This window comes from Melospiza melodia, unplaced genomic scaffold (genome assembly GCF_035770615.1).
Source record: "Melospiza melodia melodia isolate bMelMel2 unplaced genomic scaffold, bMelMel2.pri scaffold_18, whole genome shotgun sequence".
In the NCBI taxonomy this organism is placed as follows: Eukaryota; Metazoa; Chordata; class Aves; order Passeriformes; family Passerellidae; genus Melospiza; species Melospiza melodia.
The window spans coordinates 2,417,137-2,433,722 of record NW_026948525.1 but is presented as its reverse complement, the minus strand read 5'-3'; the positions used below and the strand labels follow the sequence as shown (position 1 = coordinate 2,433,722).

The window sequence follows — 16,586 nt, the reverse complement described above, 5'->3', positions numbered from 1 at the left end:
GTGAGGAGGAAGTCAGTTCCTATTTCCCCCTCTCTCCTGCTCCATCTCCCAGCCCAGCACAGCCCCTGGCTGCAGGACAACCCTGCTGCCAATGCCATCCTGCCGGGGATGCACTGGGGGAATCTCCTTCCCCTTCCCTCTGGCATGGAGGCAAATCCTATCCTGTCCTTGTCCTTCCTTCCCCAGGGAAGGAACTGAGGATGGAGACCAGGGAGGAAAAATCTGCATGGCAGAACCTCGTGAAAGAGGCCACTTTGAGTGATTCTAACGCACAGGAATCCAACAGGGAAGAAAAACCTCAGACATCCCCCATGAGTAGGGGCTCCAAACCCAGCCCAGGGTGCTCTGAAGAAGAAAGAGCCATCCTGAGCCAGGAAGGTGGGCAGAGCTACAGCCAGAGTTCAGAGCTGGTGGTCCATGAGCAGCTTCATGATGGGGAGAAGCCCCACAAGTGCTTGGAGTGTGGGAAGAGCTTTAGGTGGAGCTCCCACCTGATCAGGCACCAGAGGATCCACACCAGGGAATGGCCCTACAAGTGTGGGGAGTGTGGGAAGGGCTTCAGCTACAGATCCAACCTTGTGACCCACCAACGCATCCACACTGGGGAGAGGCCCTACGAATGTCCCCAGTGTCAGAAGAGGTTTCAGACCAGCTCCAGTCTCCTCCAGCACCAGCGGATTCACACTGAGGAGAGGCCCTTCCTCTGCCCTGAGTGCGGGAAGGGCTTCAAGAACAACGCGGACCTCATCAAGCACCGGCGCATCCACACTGGGGAGAGGCCCTACCAATGCGCCACATGTGGGAAGAGGTTTCAGACCAGCTCCTGTCTCCTCCGGCACCAGCGGATTCACACTGAGGAGAGGCCCTTCCACTGCCCTGAGTGCGGGAAGGGCTTCAAGCACAACTTCACCCTCATCATCCACCAGCGGATCCACACAGGGGAGAGGCCCTACGAGTGTCCCCAGTGTGGGAAGAGCTTCACCACCAGCTCTCACTTGACCAGTCACCAACGGAGCCACCAGTAAGGGATCCCTGCAAATGCCACAAATGCAGGAACAGCTTCATCCACCACTCCAGCTTCATCCCCCATGGGAGAACCCACATTGGGAAGAACCCTGGTGATCCATGTTCCCCATGATCCATGCTGGGAAGACACCAGTCCCTTTCCCTGCCCCTACCAGTGTCATGATGTGGCATTGAAAAACATGAGGGTCTTGCCATGGCTGTGTTATTACATTCACTCCCACCTCAGAGAATTTCCAGGTGCAGAACAGGGACACTCTCTCTCTCTCTCCCTGAAAAGAATGGTGTCCTTTCCAAACAGGGGAAATTGTGGCCAGGAAGACCCAGTGAGTTGTGTTTTAGTTTTCCCAGCAAACTGTTTCATTTATCCCTTCTGTAATCAATATTGTTTCAGTTCTGTTTGTCCCTTAAATTGTTCCTGTTCCTAATAAATTGTTCTTATCCCAGCCCGGGATCTTTGCCTTTTGTGCTTTCCATGGGAGTCAGGAGGGCAGTGAGGGCAGCGCGGTTTTAGTGGGGGCAGGAAATTGGGGAATCCCATTCCTGAACCCCAGCCCCTGGAAACCGAGCATCCCAGCTGGTGCCAGCCCTGGTGGCCATGGCAACAGCCTTGGGAGCAGGTCCCTGGCTGGGGCTGTGGGAACCTCTTCCCTCTGGTGCCCAGGGACAGGAGTGGAGGGAACGGCTGCAGCTGAGACGGGGCAGGCTCCGGTTGGATGTCAGGAAAAGGTTTTTGCCCAGAGGCTGCTGGGGCCCTGCCCAGGCTCCCCAGGGAAGGGTCCCAGCTCCAGGGCTCTCTGAGCTGCAGCAGCATTTGGACAGCGCTGCCAGGCCCAGGCTGGCATTGTTGGGGTGTCCTGTGCAGGGCCAGCAGTTGGACTGGAGGATCCTGATGGGTCCCTCCCAGCTCAGCCAATTCTGTGGTTCTGGGATCCCATGAGCCTGGGGATGGGGTGGCCAATGGTTGCCATGGCAACGGGCTCTGGCTGCAGGCCTGAGCTGGTGTCCATGGCAACCACCCCTGGCATGGGGTCTCCATGGAGCTGCCAGGGGACTGACCATAGCAACAGGGGGCTGGTGATGGTTGCCATGGAAACTGACCATAGCAACAGTGGGCTAGTTATGGTTGCCATGGAAACTGACCATAGCAACAGGGGGCTGGGGAGGGTTGCCATAGAAACCATAGCAACAGGGGCTGGGGAGGGTTGCCGTGGAAACTGTCCAGAGCAATGGGTTCTGGTGATGGGTGCCTGCTAAGAACTGAGTTGCCAGTTAAGATTTTCTAAGATATTGACATTCTTGTAGCGAACTTTCTCACACACTTGCTGTAAATAACTCATTGTTTTGCATTCCTTTATGGAGGAGGGGAAGGTTGTTGGATTCTTAGTTTGTCCAGTGTCATTGGAGAGGTGGCACTGTCACCCTCCAATCCACTGTCACTCTTGGGAAACTATAAATGTTGGAGTCAGAAAATAAACTTCCTTTTTTTTTCACCATGAGAACAGCGGTGTGCGCTTGTGTTCTTTTGTGTCCTATAGCAACACATGGGGACATTCCAAGAGTCTCCAGCCTGTTCCAGAGCTTGAATGTCACACACAGAGACAGGGGCTCCATGGAGACCTCCCAGAGCTTTCTGGGGATGGTAAAGAGCCCTGTGCTCAGAGGCAGTCACAGCCATTCCATGGTGACATCCCAGGGCACCTTGGGCTGCAAAGGCACCGATCTGTCACAGGCACTCACGGGGGCTCCACGGTGACATCCCAGGAGTCCCCAGGCTGCCAAAGACCTGAGATGTCCCAGACACTCACAGGGGTTCCTGTCATGGGCCGAGTGGGAGATTCAGGCAAAAGCTTTGTTTCTTCCTTGGAGAAACTCCTGCTGAGTCATGGGGTGGAGAAATGGCACACAGTAGCCACCATAGAACCCATAAAAACCTCCAGAACCCCATGACTTCTAAAATTCCATCTCAGAGAGGAGACTGAAATTGGCTGGATCCAATCCCAGCCCCAGACATTGACAAAGGTGCAAAAGATTGGACAAGGGGAATTTAACTTGTCCCACAGGATTAATGATGGTATACCAGACAGAATTCTAGAAATTCTGGTCATGCTTAGACAGAAAGATCTTGATCAGAGTTATTTCCTCCACAGCATTGGAGCTCTAACAATTAGAATATTCTTCCCTGGGAAGAAATTTTGAAGTCAACAGGGCCTTGCTGGAGTTGTGGGAGCCCATTGCAGGCAGAGCCTCCTGCTCCAGCAGGAACTGCCTTTCCTGTGCCATCAGCAGGGCAGGTCCCGCTGCAGGAAAAGCCCCAGGCCAGCCCCAGCACAGGGAAGGGCTTGGGCACAAGGGCAGAGCGCCGTGCTGGGAGCTGTGCCAGGGAGAGCCTGAGGCACCAAAGGCACCTTGGCAGCAGCAGCTGCTTGCAGGCCATGGCCAGAAGCCTCCCTTGGCAGCCCAGCCTGGTGGCCACCACTGCAGAGCTGCTGCCTCAGGGCTCATTCCTGGCTGGGCTCTGAAAAGCCACTTCTGCTCCAGGAGCCTGACTGGGAAGCCATTGGCCCCAGCACCTTGGGGACAAGATATTAATGACAAAACTCTTCATGGCAGCAGAGCCAAGGCAGGGGCAGAGGAAAGGGCAGAGCCAGGCCCAGGGGACAGGGCTGCCATGGTGATGGCTGTGAGGTCACTGCCCCAGCAGCAGCCTGGCTGCCCTCAGCAGACATTCTGGCCAGAAGCCTTGTGAGGGCACCCAGCACATCAGAGAACCCACAATGCAGGAATTCTGTCACTGGAGATGAGAGGGTTTCAATGGGCAATGCTGCACAAAGCTCCTGCTCTTGGACAATTCCAGGGATGGGGAAGCCACTTCTCTGGAAAAACGGTTGCCATTTTGTGCCACTCTCATAATTATAAAATATTCCCTCTTTCTAACAAATGAAAATCTACCCTCATTCAATTTAGAGATATTGAGCCTGTCACTGCAAGATTTGGGAGAAAATGCCTTTGACCACATTTTTCCATTTTCACAGCCCTTGGAGAGGAACCAAAAATCTCCCAAGATGGGATTTGGAGGCCTCATCACATAACCAGCAGAGATGGGCTGATGGCTCTGGGGTTGTTCCAGATTGCAAGGCAAGATGTACTCTATTGCCACCTCTATGGCAGTTGTCTTGTCAAGTGGGCAGTTTTCCTTCTCTCTCTGACTGGACATCTGCTTATAATGGGCTATTGAATGTCACTGCATGACTGATAAGAACTACAGCATCCCATTGTGAGATGTGAGCCCAGAGGGAGGAGCCAAGCATTGCTACCCAGATATAATCTGGAGATTCTGGAATACCAGAACAGCTTTCTCCACTGGATTCCCCAGAGGAACAGCAGCTGTCTCTTCTTCCACTGGATTTTCAGAGGAAGAATACATCCTTTTCTACAGGACCGCCTGCTCCAACAGAACCACACCTGACACTGCAGGAGGGCTGCAGCCACATTTCCAATTGGACTGCCGCCAACACCCTGACCCTCAGGGTGTCAGGTTGAGTTGTGACTCTGTCAATGTTTTTCCAGTGTACTGCATTGTTTATTTGTTTAATTTTCTTCCCTAATAAAGAACTGTTACTTCCTGCTCCCATATCTGTGCCTGAGAGCCCCCTTTATTTCAAAATTATAACAATGTGGAGGGAAGAGGGCTTACATTTTCCATTTCAGGGGAGGCTCCTGCCTTCATTAGCTGACACCTGTCTTTTCAAACATTAACAAGGGGAAAGTTTCAAAGCCTCAGTTATACAGCAAACAAAGTTTGGAGGAACAAATAAAATAGGAATTGGGGATGTTCTATTAGTTCCAGAAGCAGGATGAAATTTATTAGGACAGGATTTACAGGTGCATTTTGACATTCTCTGGAGTGCTCCTAGAGAAAGGGAAAATGGTAGTTTAGCTTCTCCAATTAAGGGAAGAAAACAAGGAGAAAATTCAAGAGATGATTTGGGCAAAACCAAAAAACTGAGGTAAATTGAACATGAAACCTATAGTAATAAAAATAGTTAATGTGAACCATCCAGTTCAGCTATGACAATATCCACTCTCCCTGGAGAAGATATGGGGACTGCAGCCACTGATCCAGGACCTACCTGAGGATAGGATCTTTGAACCATGTATATCCCCCCATAATACACCCATATTACCAGTAAAGAAGTCAGATGGGACTTACAGGCTTGTCTAAGATTGGAGAGAAGTGAACAAAAGAACAGTGAATCGGTACCCAGTAGTGCCTAAGCCCTATACACTCCTAAGTAACATCCCAGTGGTTTAGCGTGATAGACCTAAAAGATGCTTTTTGGGCATACCCACTGGCAGAGGAAAGTGGGTTATATTTGCTTTTGAATGGGAGGACCCTGATTCTGGGAGAAAGCAACAGCTTCAGTGGACTGGGTTACTCCAAGGGTTTTCTCAATCCCCAAACTGTTGTTATCTTCCTGCATTTCATATTTCTAAAGTTCCATATTGTCACAAACATATTTCTAAAGTCTCGTACCTTCTCGGTGATATTTCTTGGGGGCAGTTCTTCACATCACAGACTTCACCTCCTTCTTGTTGCTGCTTCTTAGTCAGGGCTCCTGCCAGGCTCTCCCTGACTGGCCAAGCCCAGCCCCTTTTATCCCAGTTTTCTTCACTAGCTACAGCTGCAGCCCAATTAAGGACATCACAGCTGCAGCCCATCAAGAACAACTGGGGCTTATCGGGGCAAGGCCTATATACAGATATTCAAATACAATACAGATATTTTACTAGGCCTCCTACTATACCAAACCTCTTTGGTCAAGCCCTAGGAGAAGTAACACAACTCTTCTCCATTAAACCTGAGATAAAGCTCATCCAATATGTAAATTATTTGCTTCTCTCAGGATGGGAAGAAAAAGAAGTTTGGGAATCCACCATAGTGTTGTTAAATTTTCTGGGGCACCAAGGACTTCAGGTATCAAAAGAGAAACTTGAATTTATAGAAAGGGAAGTGAAATATCCAGGACATATGATTTGTCAAGGGAGCTGGGGGCTGAACCCTGAGAGAATTACAGGAATAGTCTCACTCCCACGGCCAAAAACTAAGAAAGAACTCAGAAGGTTTTAGGCCTGTTGGGATATTGTAGGCTATGGATTGGAGGATACACACAGGCCATCCGGTTCTTGTGTGAAAAGTTAATTGGAGAGATTAGGTGGGAAAAAGACAATGAACAAACGTTTGAAGCTGTGAAGCAAAAATTAGTCAGTGCACCAGCCCTGAGTCTTCCTGCCTTAGACAAACCCTTCTATCTGTCTGTGGATATAGAAAAAGAGGTAACACATGAAGTGTTAGCCTAGGACTGAGGAGGATCCAGGAAACCAGTGGCCTATTTATCAAAATTACTAGAGCCTGTCAGCCAGGGGTGGCCAACCTGCATTCAGGTGCAGCAGTGACTTCCCTACTCATAGCAGAAAGCAAAAAATTAACCATTTAATTGAAAATTGAAGATATATGTCCCAGACTCAGTAAGGAGTATCCTGAGAATTGGCTCACTGATTCCCAAATGCTAAAGTATGAAGCCATCTTAATAGATAATGTTTTAGAGCTAATCGTCAGTAACCAACTCAACCCTGCCCCGTTTTTGTATGGAGAACCAGATGAGGCACTAATACATAATTGCCTAGAGGTTATAAACTGTCAAACTAGAGTAAGAGAGGATGTAACAGATCAACCACTCCAAAGTGAAAAAAAATTGTACATCGATGGATCTTCACAGGTAATAAAGGAGCACAGGGTATTGGGGGACGCTATAGTGCATGAAGGGTTGATAGCCATAGAAAAGATAAAGTTACTTTCCAACTGGTCAGCCCAGGCATTGAGTTGTATGCCCTAAAAGAAGCTCTGGATATATTAGCACAGAAAAAAGGAACAATATATACAGACTGAAAATACACTTTTGGAATAGTGCATATATTTGGAAAAAATTGGGAAGAGAGGGGGCTATTAAACTCAAAGGGAAAGGGATTGATTCACAAAAAGTTTCTTTTAGAAGAGTTAGAAACCTTACAATTACCAGAGTAAGTAGCAGTGGTGTATGTTAAAGGACATAAAAAAGGGGCAACTCAGGAGGAGTGAGGGAACAATTAGGCTGATCTAGAGGCTAAAAATGCAATTGAATCAGAGACAAAAACACTAATAATAGTATTAACACCCATGAGAGAAATGCAAAAAGTCCCTGTATTCAGTGGGACAGAAGAGGAAGAACTCCTTAAAAGAGGAGCCAAGAAAGATAAAGAGAAGTGGAGATTAGCAGATGGAAGGCAAATGTTGAATAAACTCCTGGCCAGGAAAATGCTAGAAGGCATACATGGAACAACACTTTCGGGTACATAAGCGCTAAGTGATCAATTTCTAAGGGATTTGGGATGCAAAGGAATTTTCAGAATAGCTAAGCAAGTAACTGGAGGGTGTGTGATATGCCAACAAGTGAATAAGAAAATCATGAGGAAAACACCCAGAAGAGGGTGACAACTAGCCTTAGAGCTCTTCCAAAACATCCAAGTAGACTTTACTGAGCTTCCCCAGGTACAATGGTGGAAATTTTTGCCACTGATAGTAGATCACGTGACTCATTGGGTAGAGGTGGTACCCACTGTGAAAGCCAATGCCAATGTTGTGAGTAAAACACTTCTAGAATCAATCATTCCCTGATATGGGATGGCAAACGGGATTGATTCAGACTGGGAAACTCATTTCATATTAAAGATATTGCAGAAAGTTGTTCAGATCCTGGGAGTAAAATGGGAATTACACACTCATGGCATCCACAGAGTTCTGGTCAGGTTGAGAGAATGAATCAAACTCTTAAAAGAGTTCTATTTAAGCTAATGACTGAAACCCAAGTGTCATGGATAAAATGTCTCCCTTTGGCCTTATTAAGAATTATTAAGAATTATTAAGAATTATTAAGAATTAGAACCCAACCCCAGTCAGATCTGGGGGTGTCACCCTATGAAATGATGTTTGGGTTTCCCTGCCGGACCTCACCCCAGAAGGTTGCCACCTATGAGGAAGGGGAAACCAATGCCAAGAAATTTGTTATGTCCATAGCACAAACCTTAGAAGGGCTAAGACATAAAGGGGCAATTACTTAATCTACCAGCCTGGATTGCAGAATCCTGGATTGCAGAATCCATAATATTAATCCTGGGGATTGGGTGATGATCAAGCCACAGGGAGATCAGCCTCTAACTCCCCAGTGGGAAGGTCCCTTTCAGGAACTGCTCACCACCGAATCGGCCGTGTAAACTGCAGAGCAGGGATAGATTCATGGCAACAGAGTCAAAGGCCCAGTAGAAGAGCCCAAAGAGTGGACTGTAACATCCAGGCCAGGTGAAACAAGATTGACTCTCAAGCAGAGACTGAAAGACAACCAGAAAAACACCAAGACACCCAAAAAGTGGAGTCAAGCTTCCACCAACCAGCTTGAGAACTCTTCCTGTTTTAATGGATGAGAAATACCAGCATTTGTTGAGGAGAAGTACACAAGGGACTGTAAAAGGTAATGGGACAGCTTCTTTAAGAAAATAAGACAAAAGAAGGGAAGCAAGACTGGGTTGGCCCCTTTGTTTGCTACCAAGAAGGCTCCATACCCCTGCTGTGGGTAACAACCCCGTAGGCATGGTAAGGTAGGGACAAAAGGCCATACCAGACCTCTATAATTCCTCAGTTGTCTTTTAATTCAACAGGGACTGGAGGGCAGGACTGAGTTGGCCTCTGTACTGACCCCTAAAATACACTGACTATGGATAGCAGCCACATAGGCACAGTAGGTGGGAGTCAAAGCCATACTGGACCTCTGGGATGCCATTTTGTGCATTCCAAATAAATGTGTCTAAGGAAAACCTGAGATTTTTTTCTCCTGTTCCCACTGTCCTTGGCCACATCAACAGATGCTGGTGTGACTCATTCAAGAGAGACAGATATTTTTTTACTTAAATTGTTCGTGCAAAATGACTTCTACAAAAAGAAAAGGAGGTTTGTTATAAATGAGTAATTCTATGGTTGACTCTCACAGTTAAGGGGTGAATATTAAATATATGTTAAGAGAAGTGTGGAGAGCATTATTAATAATTGGTTAGCTGAGAAAGGCCACACTGACATAATGCCACTGGTTAAACTGAAGGAGAAAAGTCAGCAGTCAGCAAGCTAAAAGGAAGAGTCAGCAGCGACCTTGCTGCAACATGAGGATAGGGAGTTGAGATTAGCCCTGAATACATCCTAAGAATATGTAGAAAGTATCAAAAGTAGAACCATAGGAATGTAGAAGTAGGCGTAGGTGCTGATATGCAAGCTGACCAATCCTGAGCTCAACTTTTGCAATATGTATGAAGCTCATTATTAACTGTATTTAACCCGCCGTACTGATCAATAAAATCGAGCCTGTGATGATCAAAATGATGTCCTGGTTCCCTTCCGTCGACAGAGAAGTTTAGTAGATGTATAGTTATCCTTCCCCTCCCCCTTGCATTGTTATCACAGGACGGCCTCAGTAGTTGGGGCATTTGGGAGGGTCGGCTTGTTACTATGGCAGCACCTGACCTCCAATCAAGGTGTAAGACAGTGATCTCCACCACTAGACAGAGAAAAAGGAGTCGATTGACAAGACTTTGGGAGGGGCTAGAGGTGTAAAAGACAGAGCATCCATTTTGTAGATGAGCACATGGTGACTGAATTCTTTGCTTCCAGCACTGTATTCTTTTCTTTATTCAGTCTTCTGTTGTATTTGAAAAGATATGAAAATCAAGACCCTTCTGTTGTATTTTGATAAGGACTTAATAAACCATTGAAAATATTGAAAGTGAAAATCATGTCTCACATGGGGTTGGGGAATCTGAGGCATGGCTGTCCACAATGGACTCCAGTTCCAATGTATAACTCTTCTGACATGGCCAGACCTCCTTAGGAGCAGCACTACATCAATATCAGGAACAGAATGCTGCAATCACCTCTTCTCAAAAGAGAAAAGTAAAAAAATACAGTCTTTAAAATAGGATTACATATTTCTTAGAAGCTCATTGAAATATTTCTCCGTAACTGTAAAAGAAATCTTCCTGATGAACTGCTCCAGACCAGAGGGAAATCAAGGCAGAGCCATGGTTTGTCAGGACTTTACTTGAGTAAAATCTAGATTGGCGTAATCATATTTGCATATCCTTCAACTAACTTGTTAAATAGTTTTTTCTATTGTAATTCTCATAGTAGGTACTGTGAATTGGTTAAGATCAGAGGGACCACATTCTTGCAATCAGCAGGAACTAAATCATAAGAGTTAAAAGTATTTTTCAACACACTATTAAAATAGGGAGAAGAAAATCCACTTTCTTTCAAAGCTGGTCCTAATTCTTTCATATCATGATGAGACAGTCTTTCATATTTGGGATTTCTATCATTTCTTCTATAATATATTGGTAAAGCAAGATATTGTTTCTTTAAATTCGAATCTTTTTCTAGTTTCTGATTAATGTATGACTAATCTGGTAACTTTAATGGAAAATCAAAATTGTCACTTTGATCAATGATAGTTTGTATGTTACTTTTACTTCTAACTAACACTTTTTCTGATTCTGAAAAATCACTAAATCTAAACCTTTCAGGCACTCTGCCCAAAACTAAATTCTTGGCAGGGACACTGTACTCTTGTCTGGGAATGTTGCCAGGCCTGGGACTTTGGCTAGGTCTGGGACTTTGGCCACGTCTGGGAACTTTTCTAATGTCTAGATTTTTGGCAGAGACTTCTAAACTACACGCCCCCCTTGGAACTTTGCCATGAAAGGCAGGGATGGGCTCTAACAAAAACACACTTCCTCTGGAGTCTTGTCTGAAGGGGCGGGACAGAGGCGTGTTCTCCTGATCTAGGAACAATGCTAACATTGGCCTTTAACCTTGATTTTGTTACTTTAGAAAGATTACCACAAGTTTCACATTGTCTCCCTGCCAAGAAAAACTCAGCTGGAGAGCTGCTATCTTCAAACTCAGAATTTAAGCTTGCATGGTTTTGTTTTAAAATGCAAGGAATAGAGTAATGAAATTTTAAAAACTCAACTTGTGTTTTTCTAGAGGATTTTTGAGAGTTATCTATCCTTTCAAAGGACTCTACCCTTTGGATTAAAGCTAATTTTTCTTTCTCTGAATCTATGGAAACACCAAAAAAAACAGGTTTTTGCTTTACTAAAAAGGAATTCCCAGAATCTCCATGCATTCAACACGTTTGAATTGAACCCAGAACCAAAATTTCCAGAGTGGAAGCGACTCTTTCAGCCCCCACCTCAGGCATAGTAGAATCTAATTCAGTTTTCAGTGTCTCTGCATAAACAATTTTAGGAAGCACAGTCTCTTTTTCATTTCTCTTTTCTACACATTTTGTCTCTTCCCCCTTACAAGATTCACATATTTTTACATTTACAGAACAATGCAAAATGTCTGAAAAAGTTTCATTTTTTTCTCAGAGGGAGAGGAGAAAGATTTTTTTCAGCAGAAGTCTGAAGCCACATTTGTTACATTCTCCAACGCAGACTCTGTTTTACTTGGATTTAAAGAGTCAGAGCTAGAAACTTTGCTTTGTGAGTCAGAGTTGACCTTATTGGTATCTGTTCAAAACACTCCATCAGAGCTCTAGAAGTCGGTATAAGTGCTCTTAAGCTTTCATCTTTTTTTGAGAGAGATTAAATTATAGATTCTCCAGTTTATCTGATCCCAAAAATGAAAAATAAAAGCAGACTGTAAATTTAAATCTTGAGTATTCGCTTTAACCCAGATAAGTAAGTTTTTAAGTTCAGTTTTGAAGATTTCAGAACGACCTTTCTCTTGTAACATTGTCTTTTGATACATTCTCTTGTAACATCCAACTTTTGATAAATTTGTTCCCATTTTCATTTTCTCGTTACCCAAGCCTCTCCCGAGAAAAGTTACAAATTCCTTGGCTTCAGCAGGAAAGATGATACCGTCCTCCTGATTAACACTTGGGTCTCCAGCGGCCGGTATATCCACGATTTTTCTTTTTTCTTCTAATCTACGTCCTTGAATGGGGCTCCTCACACGGGGCACCAATAATGCGGGGGTTAGGAATATATGGGAAAATATATGTCCAATTGTGTCAGGAACTTATGTTTTAAAAAAGGAACTCACTTGTCGCGGCAGAATGTCCAGATATGGACAACACTGGACAAACTAGACTAGTGAAGAGCTTTTTTTTTTTATTTTCAGCACATCAGTTTCAAGACATTGTTAGACAATGGAGACAGGATGTTAACAGCTCGCTGATCTACAGGGAATGTTTGGGAAGGTGGGGTATTACAGAATGACATAAACTATCTCAGTTTAGATTTTAGCTAATCATACATAGAACAACACATATTGATAAGCATTCTATCTAATCTTATAAAACATACGTAATGGTAGTTAAAACAAAGACTGGTTCATAAGAGACAAAGAACAGAGCTCTATTCATGCTAACCTTCTAAAGATATAAATTAAATAACTTTGTTGCTATCTTTAAGCTGATTCTACAGAGGCTTATTGTTATTTGTCACATATGCTCTACTGCTTGGGAAACTTTTCTGCTGCATTTGCAATGCTAACAAAACTTCAGTCAGAGGCCTATACTTTTTTAACCATTTCCTAAAAACTCTCTAACTTTATGGATTCCAACATCCTCCTCATCATCCTTGTCTTCCTCTTCCTCGTCCTCATCCTCATCCTCGTCCTCCACCTCCACCTCCTCCTCCTCGTCCTTGTCGTCCTCGTCCTCCACCTCCTCGTCCTGCTCCTGCTCCTCCTCCTCGTTCTCCTCCTTGTCCTTCTCCTCCTCGTCTGCGTACTCTTCCTCTTCTTCCTACTCATCCTCCTCCTTGTCCTCCTCCTCCTCATCCTCCTCCTCCTCCTCCTCTTCCTCATCCTCATCCTCATCCTCATTCTACACCTCCACCTCTTTCTCCTCCTCCTCATCCTCCTCCTCCTCGTCCTCTTCCTTCTCCTCCTCCTCCTCATCCTCCTTCTCCCCCTCCTCATCCTCATCCTCCTCCACCTTTTTCTCCTCCTCCTCATTGTCCTCCTCATCTTCCTCCTCCTCCTCCTCATACTTGTCCTCCTCCTCGTCCTTGTCCTCCTCCTGGTCCTCATTGTCCTCATTGTCCTTCTCATCCTCGTCATCGTCTTCATCGTCATCGTCCTCCTCCTCCTCCTCCCCCTCCTCCTCCTCCTCTTTTTCCTCCTCATCCTCTTACCTGTCCTCCTCGTCCTCCACCTCTTTCTCCTTCTCCTCGTCCTCTTCCTCCTCATCCTCCTCTTTTTCCTCTTCGTCCTCTTACCTGTCCTCCTCGTCCTCCACCTCTTTCTCCTTCTCCTCGTCCTCTTCCTCCTCATCCTCCCCTTCCTTCTCCTCGTCCTCGTACTCGTCCTCATCTGCCTCCTCCTCCTCATCCTCATCCTCCTCCTACTCCTCGTCCTCCTCCTCGTTGTCCTCTCTCTTTTCCTCCTCCTCGTGCTGCTGCTGCTCCTCCTCCTCCTCCTCCTCATCCTCCTCTTCCTACTTGTCCTCCACCTTGTCCTCATCATCCTCGTCCTCACCGTACTCCTCATCCTCTTTCTCCTCCTCGCCCTCCTCCTCCTCTTCCTCCTCCTCCTCCTCTTCCTCCTCCTCCCTCTCTTCATCTTCCTTCTCCTCGTCCTCATCCACCTCCTCTTCCCCCTCCTCCTCCTCCTCGTCCTCCTCCTCGTTGTCCTTGTCCTCGTCTCCTCCGTGGTGACACTATGGAACCTCTTGGAACCAAGGGGCCATGGTTACACTGTGGTGCCTCATGGAACCAAGGAGGGGGCCCCAAGGAACCAAGGGTCCATGGTGACCTTGTGCAGCCCGGAGTGTCACGGAGGAGCCACTGTGACACAACGAGGGCGCATGGAGCTGAGGGGCCATGGTGACACATCAGGGCTTTGTGGAACCACAAAGCCATTGTGACATTGCAAGGCCTCATGGTGGCACAGGGCCATTGTGACACTGCAGAAGCAAGGGAACTTTGTGACACTCCAGGGCCTCATGGAACCAAGAAGACCTTTGTGACACTGAGGAGTCCTATGGAACCAAGGGAACATGGAACAGGTCTGGCTGGCTGGGCCTCCTGGCGATCACCTGATAGGTCTGGCTGACCTTGGCATGTGGAGGGCTGCTTCTCATCAGCCCCTGAAGCACTGGGGCTCTTGGCTTTCTTTTCTATGGGAGAGAACTGTCCTTCTCCTCCAGGGGACCATGGCCAAAATTGGTATTTCTCCTCTAAATTTCATTATATGCACAGATTGTTCTCAGATGAAATCTGCCAGAAGAGATAGGTCTGGCTGCCTTGGCCACCCAGGGGCCACCTCTCATCTGCCTTTGAAATCCAGGGACCATGTGCTTTTCTTTCTTAGGGGAAAAAAACATCCATCTCGACCAGGTGCCCATGGCCAAAATTGGGAAACTGCCTCTGGAATTCCCTATATCCAAGGACAGCTTCCAGACAAAAGCTGCCAGTACTGACAAGTCTGGCTGGCCTTGGCTTCCTGAGGGCTGGCACTCACCTGCCTCTGAAACACTGGCGCTCTGTGCTTTCCTTCCCAATATAAAGAACTCTTCTTCCTGTCCAGGTGCTCATGGCCAAAATTTATGTTCCACCTCCAAAATGCCCAATGTCCAAGGAGAGCCCCTAGATGAAAGGTGCCAAGAGAGACAGGTCTGGCTGCCCTTGGCCTAAGGTTGGCCACCCCTCATCTTCTTCCAAAACACTTGGACTTTTCACTTTTCTTTCCTATAGGAAAAAGCCATCCATCTTGACCAGGTGCCCATGGTCAAATCGGCCAGTCTACCTCCAAAACTCTGTACATCCAAGAATTGCTCCCAAGTTAAAACTGCCCGGACAGACAGGTCTGGCTGCCCCTGGCCTCTCGGGAGCTGCCTCTCACCTGCTTTCCAAACACTGGGGCATAGTGTTTTCCTTCCTATGGCCATGAACAGTCGTTCTTATCTCTGCAGAAATGACCAAAAATGGGATTCCACCTCCCAAACTCCCTATATCCAAGGGTTGCTTTCAGCCAAAACAGAGAGCTCTGGTTGGCCTAGGCCTCTGATGGCCGCCTTTCATCTGCCCCTCAAACACTGGTGTTCTGTGCTTTCCTTCCTATCAAAAGAACGATCCTTCTTCTCTAGGTGTCCATGTCTGAAACTGGACCTCTAAAATTCCAAGGGTTGCTCCCAGGCAAAATCTGCCAGTACAATCAAGTCTGACTGGCCTTGGCCTCTGGTGGCTGCCCCTGCAACACTGGGGCTGGGTTCTTTCCTTCCCATGGAGATCACCGGGACACTGTGGGGACCTGATGTAACCAAGGGGATCATTGTGGCACCACTGGAGCCCATGGAACCAAGAGGCCATGGTGACACAGTGGGGCTTCATGGAACCCAGAGACCATTATGACTCTGTGGGGCCTGATGGAACCATGGAGACCATTGTTACCCTTCAGGGCCTGGTGTCACCAAGGGGGCATTATGACACCTCAGGGCCTCATGGAAGCAAGGGACCATTGGGACACTGTGGGGCCCCATGGAACCGAGAGAACATGGAACAGGTCTGGCTGACTTGGCCTCCCAGGGGCCGCCTGACAGGTCAAGCTGATGTTGGGATGTCAAAGGCTGCCTCTCATCAGCTCCTGGAACACTGGGGCTCTGTGCTTTCCTTGCTATGGAAAAGAACCATTCCTCTTTTCAGATATGCACTGCCAAAATTGATACTCTCCCTAAACATTTCCTATATGCAAGGGTATCTCTCAGAACAAAATCTGCCAGCACTGGCTGGCCTTGGCCTCTGGTGGTCACCTCTCATCTGCCCCTGAAACACTGGGGCTCTGTTCCTTCATTCCTATGGAAAAGAACTGGCATTCTTGTCCAGGGACCATGGCCAAATTTAGAATTTGGCCTCCCAAATTCTGTATATCCAAGTATTGCTCCCAGACAAAAGTGGCCAGGACAGAGAGGTCGGGCTGGCCCTGTCCTCTGGTGATTTTCTTAGAGTAAAAGCTGAATGTTTTCATTTAAAAACACCTTGGAGAGGGCCCAGAGACCTCCTAAGGAGGGGTTTGGAGGCCTTGGGCACATGACCACTACACATGGACAAAGGAGCTCTGCACTCTTGTGGCAGTTTTGCATCACAGAAGTGATGTTCTAAGAGAAGATGCTAGGAATGTCCTCCATGTCTGACAAAAAACCAATCAGTAATTAGCTTGGAGAATTGGCAATCTGCTAAACTACTACGGAAACTGTGCACGCCTCTCTGAAGACACATGTTAAAGATGAAAAAATCGCTGGGGCTCAGCCGCAAGCCCCGGGCAGGGGGAGGAGAAGCCATCGGCCCCCGGCCGTGCTGCTGCTGTGCTCTGGCCTGGCTGCTGAGATCCTGGCCCTCCCCCCAGTGCGGCCCATCCTGACACAGTCCCAGTGCAGCCGCTGCAAACACCTCCATTGTAAAACAGCTCCGGC

At 47.0% G+C, this 16,586-nt stretch overlaps 1 protein-coding gene across 1 annotated transcript in view; it reads left to right on the top strand.

Moving 5' to 3' along the window:
- Positions 1-407: 407 nt before the first annotated feature.
- LOC134433476 (zinc finger protein 572-like) overlaps positions 408-16,586 on the top strand; it is a gene marked incomplete at both ends in the record, with an annotated part of 41,983 nt that continues 25,804 nt past the window's right edge. Inside the window, one exon of the mRNA XM_063182331.1 lies at positions 408-1,014. Within this exon, the coding sequence (XP_063038401.1) occupies positions 408-1,014 (607 nt within the window). The remainder of the gene's footprint in view (positions 1,015-16,586) is intronic.